The following is a 21,780-nucleotide window of genomic DNA, read 5'->3' as shown; positions in this document are numbered from 1 at the left end:
ACACAAGATGATTAATCTATCTTTAGCTTTATGGTTTTTTAGTTTGATTGTTTGTTTTTGTTTTTATAAGCAGGAGAAAGGAAGTAGCAGGAAAAAAAACACAAAGTCCATGTGAGTCAAGCAAAACTTTCCGACAAATTCTTGGCAGTCATACAGGAAGGTCTCATTGACCATACTTGTAGGTCTGGTCAAAACCAGCTCTGAGGGAGTATGAATCTCTTTTGTGCACATCACTGTCCTAAACAAAATCAGGGTTATTTTAGACAGGGAGGTAGTGATGATGGATATCAAGCAGATGAGCAAGCAGGTAGGTCGCATTGGGCTTGCAATAATAGCAATTAAAAAATAAGATATCAGGCCGGGTGTGGTGGCAAACACCTTTGATACCAGTACTCAGGAGGCAGAGGCAGGTCTAGTCTACAGAGTGATATCCAGGACAAACAGGGCTACACAGTAGAACCCTGTCTTGGAGGTGGGGGTTGGGGAAGGAAGATAGCTGTAGAGATGGCTGTAGAGATGGTTCAGTGGCTAAGAGTGTAGTGTTATCCAGGACAGGAGTTCAGTTCCCATCACCCAAACCGGGTCCCTCACAACCACTTGTAACTCCAGCACCAGAGTATACGACACCTTCTTCTGATGTCTCGCACACATGTGGCATAAACACACAAACATATAAATACAAATATAATAAATTTTAAAAATAGGATAAATAAAACAAAAAGATAAATAATTGACGTGTGTGTTGATGGGTACTGGACCCAGGGCCTAACTTGCGCATGCTAGGCAAGCACTCTACTACAGTGCTACATTCCCAGGACTAATAATTAAGTTTAATATCTCACTGTCATGTTGTTGCAAAACAAATTTGATCCCCCCCGAGGCTCCGCCCCTCGTAGGCCCGCCCCCTTCAGCCTCTAGGATTGGCTTTCCCCCCACTTCCGGCGGCTGGGCCTGGGCTCACTCCCGCTTCCGGTGTCATGGCGGCCTGAGTCCCGGGAGTCGGTGCGGGCGCTGCGGGCCCCTCCCTGCGGAGCGGCGGGTCCGGGCGGGGATGTGACGGCGGGCGCCGCGGGCCTTCCTGGCGCGTCGTGTCGGCTCGCGTGTCCTCGCCCCAGCCCGCACCATGGCGGGGTCCGGCTGCGCGTGGGGCGCCGAGCCGCCGCGCTTCCTGGAGGCCTTCGGGCGGCTGTGGCAGGTACAGAGCCGCCTGGGCAGCGGCTCGTCGGCCTCGGTGTATCGGGTGCGCTGCTGCGGCACCCCGGGCTCGCCCCCCGGAGCCCTCAAGCAGTTCCTGCCTCCGGGAACCACCGGGGCTGCGGCCTCGGCCGCGGAGTATGGTTTCCGCAAAGAGAGGGCGGCGCTGGAGCAGTTGCAGGGTCACAGGAACATCGGTAATTGTGGCTGTCTCCTATCTCTTGCCCAGGTCCCGGTCCAAGCATTCACGTTCTCAGCGCCCCCATCCTCCCCCCCGGCCTTTGGTCCTTTAGGTGAGGAGAGGATTGGGCCCCACTAGTTATCTCCCGATGCTGGTCCCTTTTCCATCCGCCTTTTCTTTGCTGCTCTCCGAGGTATGGTGGAGGTGATTATCACATAGCAAAGCAATGCTTAGTAGAGTCCTGTTTTGCTTCGGTTTTCAGCTGGTACTTAGTAGCGTAGAGAAATGCCTTCTGCAGCGAAAGGCATTCCTTTGCTAGGTTGTCATGTCTTGAGTGGAAAATTTTGCATCTTTTTCTTCCTATAGAAAATGGAAAACATTCTAGGGCTATGGTATCCAGTGACATCTAATGACATCCTAGCAACTCAAATGATACCTATTTAGTGTGGATTTGGGAGAGGGGACTCAGTATTACCAGAAGTTATGGAAGTGTGACATTCAGGGGCACTGCATTTGCTTCAGTAAGACTTTCATGACTCAGATATTCAGAATGTAAGCTTGTATTGGTCTTACATCTTGGTATATAGAATCCATGTGTAATTTGAAGAAAGACCTTTTTGTAATACTTCACTGGCAGAAGAATTTTTTGATACTAGTGTTTCTGTTTTTTTAAGCTTACGAAGTGGAATATCACTATAACCTTGGCGTGTGACAAGGAAAATTTTTTTGCAAGCCTCAGTACTTGTTGAATCTCTGCATGATTACATTAAAATGTTATCTCAATGTCTTGATGTATCTTTTTAATGTTTAATTTTTTTTACTATTCAGAGAATGGAATGCTGATGTGAATCAACCAACCTTCAATTTGTTTTTAAGGGTTACTTAACATTACAGTTTACTTTTAATAATTTTTTTTTCTTGACACCTTAAGTGCGTCTTTACCCACCACTGCCATATATGGTATTTCATTTTATTTAAATAACCCCACTGTCCAAAGATCTTATTCATTGGAAAAATAGTGGAAGTTTCTAATGCTTACCAAAGTTATCCTTATCTAGGAGCAAGGGGTAGAGTAGCTCAGCTGTTCTTGCAGAGGATCTGAGTTCAGTTCCCAGTGTTGCTGGAGATTTTGGTGCATACTGCCTCAGTAGTCAAAAGACACTGGGGAAATGCCTGAGGATAATTTCATTGGAGTTTAAAAGAAAAACCCTAGGGCAGGCAAGTTGTACATCTCAGCACCTGCTCTGAGAGGAGAAAATAAAAGAAGTAGCCATGTTGTTTGTGGTAAGCCAGTGTGGAGGCCAGCTTTTGTAGAGAGGTGGGGGTGGCTAGACAACCACAAGGCCTGGAGGTCGCTTTAAGAAAGAGTGATTAAGAAAAGCATGGTTTGTTTTGTAAGAGGCTGGGCCAGGAGTAGGAATTCTGGGGGGAAAAAAATATCTCATGAAAGGACTAATACTCCTACCCTTAGATGGTCATTGACCCACCAACTAGATTTACCACTACCACCAACACCACCCCCATTCCCCCAGACAGGGTTTCTCTGTGTAGCTTTGGCACCTTTCCTGGAACTCACTCTGTAGCCCAGGCTGGCCTCAAACTCACAGAGATCTGCCTGCTTCTGCCTCCTGAGTGCTGGGATTAAAGGAGTGCACCACCACCACCACCACCACCACCACCACCACCACCACCACCACCACCACCGCCCTGCTGGATTAACTCTTAAGGGAGGGTACGATGTCTGCCTAGAGGGAAATTCATTTTTTTGCTATAACAGTAGCTCTCACAACAGTCTCACATGCCATGTGCATGTGTGTTTGTGCACACATAAAAATAAAGTTCTCTTTGTCTGGACTATCCCAAATTTATAAAGAAGAGTTAAGTACTTTGGTAGTGAGTTACTGTGAATTTGATTGTTATAAAGTATTGTATTTTTTTTTTCTAGTGACTTTGTATGGAGTCTTTACCATACACTTCTCTCCAAACGTGCCATCACGCTGTCTGTTGCTTGAACTCCTGGATGTCAGTGTTTCGGAATTGCTTTTATATTCCAGTCACCAGGGTTGCTCCATGTGGATGATACAGCATTGTGCCAGAGATGTTCTGGAGGCCCTTGCTTTCCTTCACCATGAGGGCTATGTCCATGCAGACCTCAAACCACGGAACATACTGTGGAGTGCAGAGAATGAATGCTTTAAGCTGATTGACTTTGGACTTAGCTTCAAAGAAGGCAATCAGGTAAGAAATACCTTTTCTTCTCTGTTATGGTTTAAAAATCTAATGGTCCAAGCCAAATATTTTTAATAACAATGGTAGTTTAGGACCAAAGGGGCACTTCCAAAATACCAAAGTCCTTCTAAGAGAGCAAATTAAAAGAATTTCAGTGATGCTTTGTGAAACAAGGGCATAAATTTCGGTCAGGTAGAAGGTGTTAGTAAGGCTCACGAAAGCTCAGAAATTAATAAACATACTTAGCCCACGTAGAAGGCTTTTCAGTGTCGGCATTTGGTGAGTTGCTGGGTTGCTGTTCCTGTTTCTTTGATGTTGGGGCTCTTGCTCATGGCTGATGGCAGAGGTGACAGTTCAGGCAAATCCTCATTGCTCTGTGATTTATCCGGTTTCTGCAGAGGGTCTTTATCATCGCTGCATAATAGGTAAGAAAGTACTTTTAAAAAAAGACTTCTTTTTGAGCAGCTGTGTGGAAGGGGTCCGGCTTTTTTGTGCTAACTGCCTAGTTAGGGAGCTGAAGAATTACGTTAGGTAAGGACTGAAGTTTGCGGCATTTGTTTTGTCGGGTGACCTACTGTGCCTGTGAAGAGTGCATGGTAGAGAAGGATGGAAAGCGAGACTCTTTTGATGGCTGTAGTGTTTCTTCGTCTTCGTAGGATGTGAAGTATATTCAGACAGACGGGTATCGCGCTCCAGAAGCAGAACTGCAAAACTGCTTGGCCCAGGCTGGCCTGCAGAGTGATACAGAATGTACCTCAGCTGTTGATCTGTGGAGCCTCGGAATCATTTTACTGGAAATGTTCTCAGGAATGAAACTGAAACATACAGTCAGATCTCAGGAATGGAAGGTAAGCTGCTTGAGGGGTTTGTTTGGGGTCTCTCAATTAGTTTAGAAGTTTGCTTTATGTTTTTTGGTTTTGTTGTTGTTGTTTTTTGTCAGAGGGTCTGATTGCCTCCTATCCTTCGTGTTCTCTGTATGTATTTATGGTACCTTCAGTGCCTCTGCTTATCCCTATAGCTTCAAATACACTGATGACATTGCATCCTCACAGCTGTTAATCTAGGTCCTGGGGTGTAGTAAGCATTTGCTGAAATGTTTGAATGTATTTTCCCACACAGGCAAAAGAAATTCCCTTTGTTAGTTGGGCATGGTGGCACACACCTTTAATACCTGCACTCAAGAGGTAGAGGCAGGCAAATCTCTGTGAGTTGGAGGCCAACCTGGTCTACAGATCAAGTTCTAGGACAGCCACGGCTCTAAACCCTGTCTTGAACACCCTCCCCCCCAAAAAAGAAATTTACTTTAGGTATTAAGTTAAATAATAATCTTTTAATAATGCTTTACAGTTAAAAAGTACTTTTAGCACAATCTTGTTAAATTTTCTGAACAGTCTCATGAGAGTAGAGTGGGTGGTCGAGAGAGGCACAGTTGTATAATATAACTGGTTCCAGGTCACGTGCTGGGTTCTCCTAATTAGAAGCTTTCTATGGTTCCATAGTACTTTGTATGTACTAGTATGCCATAGGCCTCTATACACTCTACACTGGCTAGTTAGCTTCTGTGGCGGTGGTATACTGGCCACTGCTTTTGTTGTTTCTGAGGGAGCATGGTTTTAAGTTCCAAACCTCAGACATTGAAATGAACTTTTTGTATGTCTCTAAGTTAGGAATTAATCCTAATTAGTTTTGCAAATGTAGTGTGATACTTTATTATTATGAAGTTCTCAGTATCCTTTAGACTTGAGCTTTAACATATAATACTTTGAAGTTATGATTGAGTCTGGTTTTAAGCAATAAGTATTTGAAATTAAATATTTTCATAATAAACGTGTAACTGCTGGGTGGTGCCTTTAATCCCAGCACTCTGGAGGCAGAGGCAGGCGGATCTCTGGGTTCAAGACCAAACTGGTCTACAGAGTGAGAGTTCCAGGACAGCTAAGGCTACACAGAGAAGCCCTGTCCTAAAAAAACATAAAATAAATAAATAAATAACTGGAGGTTTTTCTGTTCTGCCATTTCCAAATAATCATTCAGAGGCTTAATATTACTTATAAATATTTGGCCAATGGCTCAGGCTTATTACTAGCTAGCTCTTACATTTAAAATAACCCATTTCTTAATCTAAGTGTTGCCATGTGGCTGTGGCGTTACTGGTCTGCTGGCGTGTTGCTCCTTGGGCAGTTGGCTGATGTCTCCCAGGCTCCGCCCTTCTTCTCCTGTAGCTCTGCTTGGATCTCCTTCCTAGCTCTATCCTGCCTTGCCATAGACTAAAGCAGCTTTATTTATTAACTAATGAGCGCAACCTCCATTCCCAACATACAGAAGGATATCCCATATCATAAACATCTAGCCAATAGTAGGTGACCATTATAGTTTGATTTATGCTAAACCCTAGTCATCAATTTCTGGTTTAGTGATTCTTGGAAGGAATACACTAATACTCTCTAGTGGGATTGCCTTATGTTTATTTTTGGCCCCAAAAATGCTGCTTATGGGCATAAAACCAGTACCACTTTTTTCTATTAATGATATTTCCAGATAGCTAACAAGCTATGTGTTCTTTCTTTAGTGTTAGTTTGAATATGGATCAATCATTTAAATTAGCTTTGACTTTGCTTAGGCTCTTTGGACTGTATCTGCTTGGCCCAGAGCACATCAGAAATAGGTCACACTCAAATTTGTGTAAAATTTGGAGGCATGACATATGCTAATGGCATCTCAAATATATGTCTCTCTAGGTAAAGTGTCATAATGACAGTTCTGCAGAGGTAAAATTGCCAAGCTGGTGTGAGCATAGATTCTGAAGTCTAACTGTGTCTTACTTTCACCTCCTACTAAGTTATTTGGGTTCATTAAACCATTTATTTTCCTGTAATATAAAGAGACTAACAATGTAATGTCTTGTAAGAGTACTAAGACTAAAAAAGAAACGTTGCATAGGTTTTCAGCATAATGTGTGGTCATAGTAAGTTAGCAGTAGATTCTAGTTAATGTGAGTTCTGCATTCTGAGTTAGTATAGCACTTGCTACATATGGTTAGATACATTTTTGTGTCTAGTGGAATATTTATTTTGGATCACAGTTTTAGAGGTATTGGTCCATGCTGTCGGAGGGTGTGGCAGTGTGGCACAGCAGTTTGCACCTTCGTGGCTAGGAAACAGGCTGTTTCCCTTTTCCTTCTACTTTGTCCCCAAGCCATGAGATGGTGCCACCTACATGCTGTGTAGGCCTTTTCCCTTCAGTTAATCTCCAACATGTGCTAGCAGGCAAACCCAAGAGGGTACCTTACCAGTGGCTTCAGTGATTCTAAATTGACAGTGAAGATTAACCATCACAGTACTCACGGACTAAGTGCTGTCATCTACAAATGGAATGTGAATAATGTAGCAAAGGCAGCATTCTCATACCGCCTCCTTTTTCTCAATGATAGTTTATTTCACCTGAATACCAACAAAGACTCATCATTAGGTATTGTGACCCACCTATTACATTCATTCATAAAATTGCATCTCAGTGTGATTTCTTGAGTTTTACACATTCATTTTGGAGATGTTCATAGTGCCAGGTATTGTATCAGTGCCTCTAGAAATCACTACAATGAAGTCTCCTCCATTAAGATTATAAATTCTTAGAAGAGGTATTGCATGTTACTCATGGAATAGTGTCATATGGCTACTTCTCAGTAAATGCAAGCTGAGCCGAATAACCTAAGGAAGACTTTTTTCCCCTCTTTTAGGCAAACAGTTCTGCTATTATTGATCATATATTTGCCAGTAAAGCAGTGGTGAATGCCGCAATTCCAGCCTATCACCTCAGAGACCTTATCAAAAGGTATGTTAGATACAGTATAATTTGCTTTGCAGACCTTTACCAGCTAAAGTTTTTTTTCTTGGATTTATATTACTGTTACTAATTTGCCTAGTTATATAGATGCAACTCCCTTAGAGATAGGAATTTTACCCAGGTGAGGTGGCGCATGCTTTTAATCCCTGCACTCCAGGGCAGTGGCAGGAGGATCTCTGTGAGTTCAAGGCCTGCCAGAGCTACATAGTGAGACCTTGTGTCAAACAAAACAAAACAATTAAGATAGCCTTTCTAGTTATGGAAGTGTCATTCTTCTGCTGTTCTTTTGTAATGTAAAGGAGGGCCAGGCATGATGATGCATGCCTGCTGTTCCCGTGTTTGAGAGGTTGAGCAGGAGAGCTGTAGTTTGAGGTTGCTGTGAGCTACATGTGAGACATTGTCTCAAAGGAACAAATAAGAGGGGAAAAGGTGTGGTTTCCCCCGCCCCTTCGATCTGGTTCTTCTTCCTTGTTTTTTTCTGATAAATCTCTCTTTCCCTCTGTCTGTCTGCCTGTCTTTCCCCATTTTGATCATTTGAATTCTCTTCCCGATATTTTTTTCTCACTGGGATTTTCCATGAAGTGTCTTGGCTGCTTATTTTAGGAAATCTTAGTTTCTGGTTTACTCTAGCTCTTAGGATTTCCCAGAGGCTCGTGTTTACCTGGTGTGAGTGCAGTGGTCCCTTGTAGTTTCATCTGCTGTTGTAAAATTGGCTTGCCGTACTTCCCAGTGAGTATCCGTTTGCCTTTGTGTTTTCCTGCCTTATTCTCTTTCATTTATTATCTGTACACCTGTTTCTTCTCTACTTTCTTATAAACGAATGCCTGTATGAGTATTACTACCATCCGTAGTCTGTTTCTGTAATTGCCTGTAGATTTTTACATAAAATAGTTTTAAGATTAGGGGAATTTGGCAAGATTCAATTATCCCACTATTACCTTCTGGTTTTTGTTTTTGCTTTTTGTTTGTTTTTTTAAATTGTGCTACCATAAACATTTGTCTCGCCCACGCCCCACTGTGCTATAGCATGTACATCACTTTCTTATGTTTCTTATTAGTTAGAAACATTAAATCATAGCATGATACTGTGTCAGAAACGTCCCATGGTTTATTGCACTGTTGCTCAGATGGCCTTTCTGTTCTCCACAGGGGAATGAGTAATCCACGATAATAGAGGTAGTGCTGAGATGAACACTGAGCCTTTTTTGATAGTTTCCCTTTTAGAAGGTCTGGCAGTAATCATAATGATGTTGTTATGTTTTAGCATGCTTCATGATGACCCAAGCAGAAGGATCCCTGCTGAGATGGCATTGTGCAGCCCATTCTTTAGCATTCCTTTTGGTAAGTTGTATCTGCCATTATTTCCCCTCCCTGGTTATTTGGTAATTGTGTGTATATATTCTCAGGCTCCTTATTTGATCAATTCATCATTTATTACATTTGCCCATATTGTCACGAACTTTCACAGCCCCTCATATTGAAGATCTGGTGATGCTTCCAACTCCAGTGCTCAGACTCCTCAACGTGCTGGACGATGATTATCTTGAAAATGAAGATGAATATGAAGGTTAGTGCTTCCCAGATTATATTATAGTGTTTCGTTCTTACATACAGACTATGACCAATGTGTGTGTGATACAAATTTTATTCATAAGATTCTTACTTTTCTAAACACAAAATTTAAAAGGACCATTGAACTCTTTGATGTCTAAAATAATTGTGCTTTTTGATTCATAAAGTCATTTGGACTCTGACATTTCATTTTACCAAATTAATAGAGATTTACCCATAAGATTCTGTCTCTGATCTGTCTTTTCTGTCCCTTCTCTGTGCTTCCCAGATTATATTATAGTGTTTCGTTCTTACATACAGACTATGACCAATGTGTGTGTGATACAAATTTTATTCATAAGATTCTTATTTTTCTAAACACAAAATTTAAAAGGACCATTGAACTCTTTGATGTCTAAAATAATTGTGCTTTTTGATTCATAAAGTCATTTGGACTCTGACATTTCATTTTACCAAATTAATAGAGATTTACCCATAAGATTCTGTCTCTGATCTGTCTTTTCTGTCCCTTCTCTGTGCTGTCATTTCTGCTTTTTATCTCTCTCTCTCTCTTGCTTTTAACAACCTTTTCATTCAGACACATTTACTGTGTCTCAGGGGATTATTTCTTATTTTTAATGTAAGAGAGACATTACAAACGATGATAGAAAAAGGGCACTCAGCTTAGCTTGAGTGATCAGTGAGGGCTTTCACTGCAGTGGTTACATCTGAGCTCAGTGATTAGTTATCTAAAAGGTGGGTTGGATGAAGTAACATCAAATAGAAACTGCCATGTTCAGAGAACAGCAGCTTGGCATGATTGTATCTTATTTGTTGGAAAACAGTTAAAGTTGCAGCAGTAGCCAGTGTGCATGTACCTAACAGGCTTGATTGCTGTGATTAAGAATTGCATCTTGTTTATGAGCTAGTAACACTGGAATCTAGCACCCTTGGAAAAAATGCATGGTAGGTACCCAGTAAACATTTATGGTAGAAGGGAGCGAATGGCACCAGTTCAAACCTAATTGCTGTCCTTGTCGCTGGGCACATAAACAGCAAAAACTATGGGGAATAGAAAAACAAGTTTTTGATTATGCTGCTTGAAAGAGTTTCTATTAGAACCTTAGGAAAGACAACCTGATAATTCTAACAATATTGCAAGTTTATGTCAGTTTTGACCTAGCAATGTTATTTCTAGAATATCAGCTATGAGAAATAATGAAGTTCAATAAATTGTAAACAGTATTATTTATAATATCAGAACATTTTAAAATAGTTAAGTAGTCATCAGTTAGGAGACATTGGTTAATTTCTTGAATATAGTAAACTGTCCAAAAGTATACAGCCATAAAAACAAATGAGAAGACTTCATTTAATAATATGGAAAACTGTCCAGAGAGATGGATCAGCAGTCACATCGCAGCTCACAGTGGTCTTGTAACTCCAGTTCCAGAGGATCCAGTGCCCTCTTTTGGCTTCAGGGGGCACTGCATGCACATGTATGCATGCAGGCAAAACACATAAAGTAAATACATCTAATTTTTTTAAATATAGAAATCCACAAAGATATACTTCAGAAATATTAAAGTTGAAATTCTTTCTTAAAATACATAAAATTATATTTGCTTGTGTACCCTGGTAACACTGGCCGGCTGCAGCAGTAACTTCATGGTGCTGATTGGCTTCAAGAGGAGAAGCGGAATGAGAATTGGGAATTTTCTTTTCAGTTTTGAATTATTTAACTAATGTATTTAAAACATTAAATGTAGACTATTAAAAGAAATTGTTAATGCGTTGAATTTATACTCTTAAGCTTTTTGTCCTAAGGTAAGGAAAATCACTTCATTACTTAGCTGTGTGTCACTGAATTTTCAAGTAGTAAGTACCTGCTGTTGTGTGCTTTTATGACCAGATGTTGTAGAAGATGTCAAAGAGGAGTGTCAGAAATATGGACCAGTGGTTTCTCTGCTTGTTCCAAAGGAAAATCCTGGCAGAGGACAAGTAAGCACATTTTTTATAATTGCAGAAGTATTTGTAGATTATTAAAATTTTGTACTAGATGGATTCTGTGGGAAGGCATACACAAAATTTTTTCAGTATAGATTATCATTACTTTCTTACGCTTTTTACCTATCTAAAAGTCCTATAATATGTTTGATTTTTGTAATCACTTAAACTTTATTTTTTAAAAAATGTACTTTTGAGCCATGGTAAACAGTGACACCAACTGAATTGTGTTAATTTTGATTAGGTTTAATTAGAGAACTGTTTGGTTCAGTTTTGTTCAAATTAAGTACACTTGGAAAACCAGTTGGATTAGGTTCTGATTGCAATAGAAATGATTAGTGACCATGTAGAGAAGAAGAGCATGCTGGATGGAGACTCCTGCCTGAGCTGTGTCTCTGTTGACCAGTCTGTGATGGCCCATACTGCCTTCCTCTGTTAGATGTCTGGGTGAGAACTATGATCACATCATTTTTATTAGAAACTCTCTCTAATCAAATCACATGGTAAAGAGGATAAGAAAATGCAAATACTCTGTCTATATTTTTTTCCTTTATAGAAACAGAATATTATTTTACTGTATTTCAGGTTTCTAGTCTACTCGCTGTTAACATTCAAGCCATGTCACTTGGTTGAGGGAAGTGCCCTGTGGAGTGTAGGCTGTGCAGCAGCAGCAGCCTTGCCTCTGCACATTAGCTGCCCTTCTTCCCCTGGAAAAGTGCATCAGGAGTGGTGCAGTCACTTTTGACTGGGTGCCCTGCCAAATCCTCCTGTTCAGCTCCTGAGTGCTAGGGTTGCAGGCACTTGCCACCATGCTGCTGATTGTAGAGATTATCTTATAGCTCACTGGCCGTTTGGAAATGCTTTTATTTCCATTTAATGACATTTTAGAGATGAGGATTCTGAGTAGCTGACAAGTAGCACTTTATCTAATTTCCTGTTTTCATTCTTGTGTGTTATGTATATATGTGTGTGTATACATTTGGAAGCCCAATGCTGATGTTGAGAATCATTCCTCATAGCTTTTCCTCTTGATTTATTGTGGCAGGGTCTCTCTGTTAAACCCAGAGCTTGCCAGTATGGCTAGTCTTGTTGGGCTGGCTAATCTGGGGATTCCCTGCCTCGGCCTTCTGAGGCTGGAATTCAGACAAGCCAGCATTCGTACCTGTCTTGTTATATATAGGTTCTTGAAATCCAAACTCCAGTCCTTACTGTTGTAAGGTAAGCAGTTTAAAACCAGTGAGACATCTCTCCAACTTTCCCTCTTATTTATATGTAAAAATAACGTTAGGTAATCTTCACTTTATCTTCAAGAACTGTGCATAGCTTAGACCTAGTTATATGGAAGGAGCAAAATTAGTACCACCTCTCCATTTTCCAATACATATAAACTCAGAAAATTCCATCAGAGGTCCAGGTTCCTTAGGTCTTAGTTATACATCCTGCTTAACAGAATACTTGCGTGAGGTGGAATGACTAGTCATATGTCACATAGGGCTTTGTATATTAATGAAAGAATATTTCATAAATAATTGAGTATTGGGGCTGGGAATATGGTGCAGATTCAAAAGTGCTTGCTGTCCAAGCATGAAGACCCATTTTAATCACTAGTATCCATGTAAAAAGACAGATGTGTTGTCGTGTACCTGCAATCCCAGTACTGAGGAACTGGGGGCAGGAGAATCCCTGGGGCTTTTTGGTCATCCATTCTAACTAGTTGGTGAGCTCTGGTTCAGGAAAAACCCTGTCTTTAAAAATAAGGTGGGAAAGGGGCTGGAGAAATGACTCAGAGGTTAAGAGCACTGACTGCTCTTCCAGAGGACTCAGGTTCAATTCCCAATACCCACATGAGGGCTAACAGCTGTCTACAATTCTAGTTCCAGGGAAACCAACACCCTCACAGACACAACGACAGTATACAGCAAATAAATAATAAATAAAGCATTTTTTTTTAAGGTGGAAAAGTGACTGAGAAAGACACCTGTCGTCAACCTTTGGCCTGCACATGCGCGCGCACACACACACATACACACACACACACACACACACACACGCACACACACACAAAACTCTTTTAGGAATTTTTCTTTTATACTCCATGGAATTGAATTTGGCTTTTTTCAAGTAAGAGAAGGTTCCTGTGAAAGGAGAGGTGAAAACTGGGATGTGCCTGAGTTTGTAGGTAGATGAATGTGAGGCAAACACAGAAGAACGTGTGTAGAAGAGTTCGGCATGGTAGCATATGCCTGTCATCCCAGCATCGCAGAGGCAGAGAAATGAATTGAAGGCATTCGTGATGCACAACACATTTAGACCAGGTTGGGTGACTTGGGACCCTGTCTGAAAGCAGCTGAAAGGTGATGATGATCTAGGTGTTGATTTCTTAGGATCCATTTTCACATTGCTTTCAAAAGTCTCTGAATATCTGAGCTCAGGGGAATTCTTGACATAATGACTAAGGGACACGGTGAGCAGAGAGGCAGTTCTTGAGTGTGATTCATCTTCTGCTATGTGTGGTAACTGAGAACAGGTCATTCCAGATCATTCCCTTTCCCTGCCCTTTTGCTTTAGGACAGCACAGAGAACTTACGTGACTCTATGTCCCAATCTCTACCTTTGGGAAGGAGTCAGGTGCTCCGGGAAAGGAAATCACTGGTTTTGAGCTTCTTTATTATAGTTTTGGTCTGTAGTTTTACAAAGATTTTTATAGGCGTAGTTCCTAGAGCTTTGTTCAGCTCTTTCCCCTTCATGTACTTCTCCAAGTGTAGCTTTCTTTGTAGTGGTGTTACAGTTTCTCCGGGCTCTTCATCCTTACCTGGCTGTGTCTACTATTATTCATAGTCCTCTGGGAGTTTCACTCAAACGTGTATGCTTTTTCACCTGACTTGTCTTTGATAGCTCTTAAGAATTGGATGAATTGAGCTGAGTTCTAAGGAAGTGTTTTTAAACCTACCGCTATAAAGTGTACTTGATGGATTGTTAGCATTGCCATCAGAGCTTGTTAAGAAATGAGATGAACCTATCTCTGGTGCATGAGTTGGCTTTCTGGATCCCATTACCACTGGTTGGACACCTTGCTCACCCCTGATAAAGTGAGGAGGGGCTTGGTCCTGCCTCAACTGAATGTATCAGGCTTAGCTGTCCTCCCATGGGAGAACTTACCCTGATGGAGGAGGGGATGAGGGGTGGGGCTGAAGGTGGGGGGAAGTGAGAGGGGGATCTGTGGTTGGTATGTAAAATGAATAAAAAAAAAACAGAAAAAAATGTGATGAAGCAGACACAGGCAGGTGGGATGACTCGGGGTCGAGGTTTTTGTGGGTAGGCACTTGTGAGCAGGCTAGATGACCTAAGTTCAACTACAGGATCCCACAAGGTGGCAGGAGAGAACTGACTCCTGAGAGTTATCCTCTGACTTAAACACACACACACACACACACACACACTGAATTTCTAAAAGAATTATAGACACTGAAGCTGTACACAGTCATGTATCCTTTAATAACAGGAGATAGTGTGAGAACTGTATCTCTGTGATTCTGTTGTTGTGTAAACTGATACATAGCACACTTAATGCTTACATGATAAAGCCTACAGAACACCTAGACTGCATGATGTAGTTTGTTGTTGCTGGCCTGAAAACCTGGGATAGTATTGTCCTGAATACTGTAGGCAGCTGTGATATACAGGTAAGCACTGGTATAAATGCCAGAAAGGTACAGTAAAATACCAGGCAATATGAATTTTCAGCTCTGTTATAATCTTAGAGGACCAGTGTCTCACATGATTTTTCATTGATGTTGTTGTGTGGCATGTAACTGGGCATACGTTAAAGTTGGTAAAGCACTGATCTAAATCTAAAACCACTGTGGTGAAATGATGCTGTCTTCTCTAACCTCCTTCAGGTCTTTGTTGAGTATGCAAACGCTGGTGACTCCAAAGCTGCTCAGAAATTGCTGACTGGGAGGATGTTTGACGGAAAGTTTGTTGTGGCTACATTCTACCCGCTGAGTGCCTACAAGAGGGGATACCTGTATCAAACCTTGCTTTAATCAGTAACCCAAGGACTATTTCCTGTTTCTCCTCTTCCATTTCTCCGATTATTATATTCCACAGCTGAATGCAGGAGCACCCCTTTACCCATTTTAAAGGGTACCTTGTACATTTATTTAATCCTACTAATGTGCAGCCATTGCCCAAACAGTGACTGCATTGCAAACATTGGCACTGAGTAGGACAAGACCTCTCAGCTATACATTGAGGGGGTTAGAGCACCCACGTGGGCACCCTTTATTTGTGCAGTAGGGCAGGTGCTGCTCTTTAGTATGTAACCTAAAACAGATGTCATTTCATGTGATGATGAAGCAAAGACGAGTAACTTGTCATAGTGAATATGATTAACAATTTGTTAGGGTTGGTGACATCACAGAGTGTCTGTTTGTGTTGTCAGGTGTATCTCATTGTTCTAGCTGGCACTGGACGCTCTAATGTTAAGTCGTTGTCAAGCAGCAGTTACCTACCGTGTTCTTAACAATGAGTTGGGAACTTTTCTAAGGGAGTACTGTAGGACTTAATATTCCTCTGAAGAAACTGCAGTGAGCCTATCTCCGTTTTTAAAATTACTATTGAGGCTTTTAAAATAGAAGCTGATGCTTGATCTTGCACAATTTTTATGTCGAGTATGTGTGCTTGAGTGGGTGTGCAGGTGTGAGAGAAGAGAGAAATTTGAGTCAGTGTACTTTATAGTGTGAGTCTTGTGATCTAATATAGTCTATAACCATTTCTTCCTACCTGTTTCACACTTGTGAGACTTGAGGTGTAGGTTTCTTGAAAGTCAGTCTGACTGATAGAATGTAGATGACAGAACAGTTCATTCCCGTAAAGCGCAGAACAAACTGGAGTCTAGACCAGGGTTACGTTGAAACTCTTCCAAGTAACTGGAACAAAGAGGGTTTCGGTACATGTAAATTACCCCATTCTTCAGTCTACTTTATACTCAAGATTGACTCATCTGTTTTGTACTGAACCTCTTGTGATAATTGTAAAATTTCTCCAGGTGTGATTTTTTCAGTTATAATGGAAAATTGAAGTGGATCAGAAAAAAAACAGGTTGTTGTGCAGTGAAGGGAGAAAAGTACGAAGAAGGTAGCTATCACGGATCCTTTCCCCGCGTCCTCCCCGCTGCCTCCCACCGTAGGCATCCCCTTCCCCCTTGGCCCCTCTGCAGCTGAGGGCAGTGCCCAGTCATCTGGCTTTTGACTGGAAGGGAGTAAAGAAAGGTTGGGGTGTTATGAGGTGGAAGTAGAAAGAAGAAAAACTCCATTCCTAAGAGCTCCATAACGGACTAATGTGGCCTTGACTAGAGGGCGCCTATTCTCATGCGTTTGTGGGCACAGGTTGACTGTGACTTGAGGATTGTGAGTGTGCATTCTTTTTACTGTATAGTAGATTGCCTTGAAAGTTGTAAACTTATGAAACATTTGTAAAGCACTGATTGTACAAGACAACCCACAAATTGTACACCAGTTAGGAATTTTTTCCTAGCTCCTTACCTGAAAGTTTTATTTATTTATTTTTCCTTAGGAAAGAGTCTTTCCTTCCCTGGTGGCAGCCCACTTACATAGTTTTCTCTTGTTCGTGCCATACAAGTTCCTGGAAGCTCCATTACAATTGCATTTTAGAGGATGAATTCTTTTACCCTGGTCAAACAGTCTGTCCAACATTTGTTAGTAAAATCAGATTACTCAGAGCTCCCTCTTATGAAGTTAAATTGGTTATAAGGGGATTGACTGATGAATTACCTAATGTTTTTATGTCATGGTCCCTGATGTGTTCCTTAGAAAGAAGACTCTTTCAGGGGTTGATTGGGTGGTTGGTTTGCAAGTCAAAATTGAAGAGCACACAATCAGTGCTCTGAAGCCCTGAGCTTTCCTAAAACATAAATATTTACACCAGGGGCTGGTTCTGTGGTTACAGTGTACAAGTGAATTCTTTTGAAGGTCAAGTGTGCTTAGCACATGTTCTTGAAGGTCAAGTGTGCTTAGCACATGTTCCTGTCTCATAAAAAAGATTCTTGCAAATAAACTGCAGATAGGCTTCCAAGCTTTGTCGTGCAGTATGCTGCTAACATTTCTGCACTTAGAGAATTCTGTGATCCTCATTATTGCAAATGTACTCATAAATATGTGTAGTGTTTGACACTGTAGACTTACTACAAAAGATGCTAGTTTGATTTGAAGGGAGCTAAGGAAGTAAATGACGGGCCCAAGTAATTGCATTGAATTAAATATTTTATATTGAAGCCACAGAATTGAAAACAAAAGATAACCTACTATGATTTAAACTATTGTTTAATAGCTTAGCCCATTTACCAAAGAGGACAGCTGTAGATTCTCCCTCCTCTGATACTATGAGGACTTTCATTTTAATATCTTTCTTAAACTGGGACCAAATATTATAAAATATACAATTTTCACAATAAATATATGCACAGGAATTTTAATTCTTTGAAGTTATTAAAAACCTAAAATTCTTTTATTAAGAGGCAAGGTAAAGAGTGGAGGGTTCATACTACTTAGCCCCTGTCTCTGGGGGCAAATTTTACCTCAGGTAGTTTTTCTTTCCCTCTGTTAGTCTTTGTGCTTCCTCCCCTTGTGCCTTCCCACTTCCTTCTTTATTCTTCCATGGTCTACTCTACTGTGGCACAGTCTGTCCCAGAGAAGGCTTAGCAAGGGATTGCCCCATGGGAAATTTTGGGTTCTTTAGAAGTATTTGGAGGAGGTGGCTAGTAGCCATGATCAAATCTGTAATACAGTGTTTAGAAGAGACTGTTAGATGGGCCCCTCAGTAAGGTGTTTATTAATCTCTGGATACCCACCTTCCTTTGTGGCCATTGACACAGTGGCTTTCTTTGGGAAATCTCCCTTTCTGCTGTCTCGTGATCTAAGTCTATGGCTCCTTTTAGAATCCAATGACTGATAGAGTTTTACTCACCTGTCTCTGTGTTCATCGAGAAGCGTGACCTTCTCTTTGACTACAAGCTGCTAAAGAGTGTTGAGATACGTTGACTTGCCACCCACCATGTCGCCACAGAGAAGTGCAGAAGAATTGGGGGCATAAGGCTTCTTTCTCTCTTACTATACTGGACTTGCCCTCAAGTAAGGGCATCAGTTAGGGATAGCTTAAAGGCAGGTTAGAATACTCATCAGAAGCTGTTTCTTGGCTCTTTTGAATTTATTGATCAAAGGCAGGTGACTGACTGTCATCATTTTTTGGTAGTTCTCACTCTGGCTTATTAGGCCTATTGTACATTTTCTTTTTCAACAGTTATTGAAAATGAGCATCATCATACCTGATGGTAATTAGCAGCATAATGGGTGAGGGGATCTGTCAGGGAGACACTAGGAACCGTGTGGTTTACCTAGTCTCTCACTTGAAGGGGTTGGGCTGGCTGTTTTATTCTGAGTAGGGTACAGATAGGATGACATCGTGACTTTCCATCTGTTGGATCTGTAGCTAGCTCAAGTTATGAGCAAGTGCCTTGTGTTTCCTGGCAAATATTAAAACTCATCTGGGCGAAAGCTCTAGGTGATGACTGCACTGTTGCCTTGTTCTTGGAATAACTTGGATTGAGTCATTTGAGTCCAGAATTTCCTTGGCTTACTTTAAAAAATATATGTATAAAACTATTCCTATTTATCTCAGTATTGTATGTTGATGGAAAGGCCAGTTATTCAGCACATCTAATTCTGGGATCTTGTTCCATTTGTTGGGTTCCTTCCTCAAAGCTTATTACTCCAGCTCTCTCTCTGCTTCTTGTAAATTGTTGTCACATACAGACCAGTCCTTGGTCACTGCTAGCTCAAAAGAATTCCTGTTTCTTGAGGTGCTCAGCATTCACCTTTCTTTTGAATAGGGGTCTGGCAGTCTTCCCACTTGGTATTCCTAGCTTCCTTAAAGAATGCACTGATCTTGAGTCTCTGTTGTGTGGAGCTCATCTGGGTATGTTTAGATTTTAGAGTCTTAATCATGGAGAAGCTTGGATATTTTAGTTTTTAGAGGGCCCCCCGCCTTTGATGGATTTTCTTCCTTTCTTCTGATACCACAGGATGGATCATGATTTTTGTCCTTGCCGCCTCCCCAAGATGGTGTGCACTATGTTTAAAGTTGTCTGATGACTAATGCTTCATACCATGACAAGCAATTGGCAGGTACTAGATATTTAAGAAGGTAAACAATTTAGACTATTTTTGCTATGACTTTATAGGAGAAGTGAGCTGTCAAAGAAATACATATAAGCCAGGGAGCATTTAGGATAAACAGCTTTTTGGAGACAGGATTTCACAGTGCAGCCTAGACTGGCCTTCAGCTCAGGATCTTTCTGTCTCAGCCTCCCAAGTGCTGCTTCTCACAGTTTGTACCATCATGCCCAGCTCTTGTAGGAAACTATTTTATAGATGGTCATTAAGGTAATTTTTCAGGATATAAGACAAACACAAAAGTTTACACAAACTTTGTCCTGATAAAAACTATTGATTTTCTATAGCTCAGCACTTTCCCTGTTCCTTGTGCTGCTTATGGGAATGATTGCTTTAAATTTGCTGTATTTGTGCCTTTCAGAGAGTCAGAATCATGGCAGTTGTGTTTGTTGGCACCATTCTAAATGCTGGCGTGGCTGGGAACCTCACTAAATGATTGCCTGAGTGTTAAACTGGGTAGCTGTCACAACACTGGGAAGAGAAATGGGTGGTTCTTTTGAAGGCGGTATGTGTTTTGTGAGCTGAGTTCCTAGTGTTTTAATGGAAAGGCAGTAAGACATGCTCTTTCTTGCCTTAAGTGGCAAAAGACAGCTTTACTCTACTTCTCTGTGTAAGGAAAGCAAGTTACGTTCTGAGAAGAGAACTGCAATTGTTTGCTTTCTGTTTGTTTCTTACTGAGAAACTTGCGTAAACAGCAGGCTATTACCACCTTCAGCCCACTGATTATCAGTGAGTATATCTCTAGTCATTCTGTAAAATCCTCCATTGGAGGACTGGAGAGATGGCTCAGGGGTAAAGAGCACTGACTGCTCTTTTAGAGGACCCAGGTTCAATTCCCAGCATCCGAATGGTAGCTCACAACTGTCTGTAACTCCAGTTCCAGGGCCTCACTCAGACATACATGCAGGCAAAAACAGCAATGCACATAAAATAAAAATGAAATCCTCAGTTGGAGTCACTTCCCTTTTCTCTGTCAGCTCCTCTCCGAATCTCTTCAGTTACATGAATTACCTTTTCTATATTATTTTATTAGGTGGGTCACCGGAAGGCTGTCAGCCTTAAGAGAAGGAAAGAGAACTATTAATATGAATTGAGACAGGGAAGGAAGTAGCTCCCTTACTGGCATTAGTGATCTTCCGCATACAGTTCATCTAGACTTCTTACCTGTAGCATAAAAACATGGCCTTTCTTACACATTCCTCATCCTTGTTTCCCCAGGAGATTGCTGTCAGGGTTCATGAGGCCAGATTAAATATCCATATTCAGTTTGTCCTCATTTTTTAAAAGTATTTGAATTCCAGCCCTTGTGCATTTGGAGTTCATTGCTATTCTTGCAAATTGAAGCTCAGAAAGAACCTGGGGGTCAGCCATCTCTGTCTTCCTTCTGCACGTGGAGTGGGTGGCATTAGTCTGCACTAACTGCAGTTACAGCACCTTGTGAAAAGAAGTGTAAGTAGTGTTTATTATTATGTTAAAAACTTTAATCTGCACTTCTGTAATTAGCAGGATATAAAGCTGTCACATCTTTTCCATCAGCATTTATTTTTCATTCTTCCTTTGTGAGAAATCTTAAAATACTTTAACATTCCTTAATCACTTTTAATTCGTTTCAAATCTGGGATAGAAGACTTTTTCCCCCATCCTAAAAAGGGCTCTGTCTTTTCGATCTTTTTGTCACTCTTAGAAATTCATTTACGATCAATACATTTTAATAGTTTCTGGTCTCGGGACTGTGCCAGTACTGGAGTGATTGATTGTGAATATGAAAACCTACTGTTTTCCCTTGCAAACCTGGAGTTACTGTTTTGGGCATAGGTCTGGCTTACAAACCGTGTGAAAGATCACTTAAACCAAAGCCAGTTCTAAGGAGTGTTCGCTCCTGCTGGTTTACCTCCACCTCAGAGCGACAGGGACATTGCAGTGCGCAGTGAGTGGTCTGTGACATTTCTCCCTGCTGTTTCAGTAGCCTGTTGGTCTTGGCATTTCTTGATGCTACGAGTCTGGGTTTCGTGGTGTTTTACTGCTTGTGAATGGTTGGGCTTTGGTTGTTGTTTGTTTGAACTAAGTGGGACTGTAAATGTAGATAGATGTGTTTTAATACCAAGATGTTCTTTTTTCAAATCCCTAAATTTCTGATTTCCATACCACTCTTTCAGACGTCTGTATTCTTGCTGATACCAGAGGACTTTATCTCCACCTCCCTATAAAGTGTGAGCACTGTGTTTCAGCGAGCTGCATTGCGGACTTCTGCTGAAAACTTCTGTAAACACAATTGCCTTGTTCAGTTTTGTTGTAAACTGACTCACCATGCGATGCACTGTTGTTGATAGCTTCCTGATGTGTGGTGGATAAGAGTGATAAAATAAAGCTTACAAAGAAAAATGCTCTTTTATTTCTTTTTCTTCTTTTTAATAAGACAGCATTTCCTGTAGGTCATCTGGCCTTCAAGTCACTATGTAGCTGAGGCTGGTCTTGAACTCCTCCTAATCAGTCATCCTGCCTCTACCTCTCAAGTTCTGGGAT

The 21,780-nt window shown here is 41.1% G+C and overlaps 1 protein-coding gene across 1 annotated transcript; it reads left to right on the top strand.

Annotated features, from left to right (window-relative positions):
- The first annotated feature begins 965 nt into the window (after nucleotides 1-965).
- Uhmk1 (U2AF homology motif kinase 1) lies at nucleotides 966-21,641 on the top strand. The gene is made up of 8 exons (XM_052737549.1): nucleotides 966-1,391; nucleotides 3,321-3,613; nucleotides 4,261-4,452; nucleotides 7,341-7,435; nucleotides 8,712-8,788; nucleotides 8,916-9,014; nucleotides 10,911-10,999; nucleotides 14,905-21,641. Exons 1-8 carry the CDS (start codon nucleotides 1,124-1,126, stop codon nucleotides 15,049-15,051), a joined length of 1,260 nt encoding a protein of 419 aa, XP_052593509.1. The 5' UTR covers nucleotides 966-1,123; the 3' UTR covers nucleotides 15,052-21,641.
- The last annotated feature ends 139 nt before the right edge of the window (nucleotides 21,642-21,780 follow it).

Source organism: Peromyscus californicus, unplaced genomic scaffold (assembly GCF_007827085.1).
Source record: "Peromyscus californicus insignis strain IS unplaced genomic scaffold, ASM782708v3 Scaffold_14__1_contigs__length_90479793_seg_2, whole genome shotgun sequence".
Lineage (NCBI taxonomy): Eukaryota > Metazoa > Chordata > Mammalia > Rodentia > Cricetidae > Peromyscus > Peromyscus californicus.
This window is presented reverse-complemented; position numbering and strand designations above follow the sequence as displayed.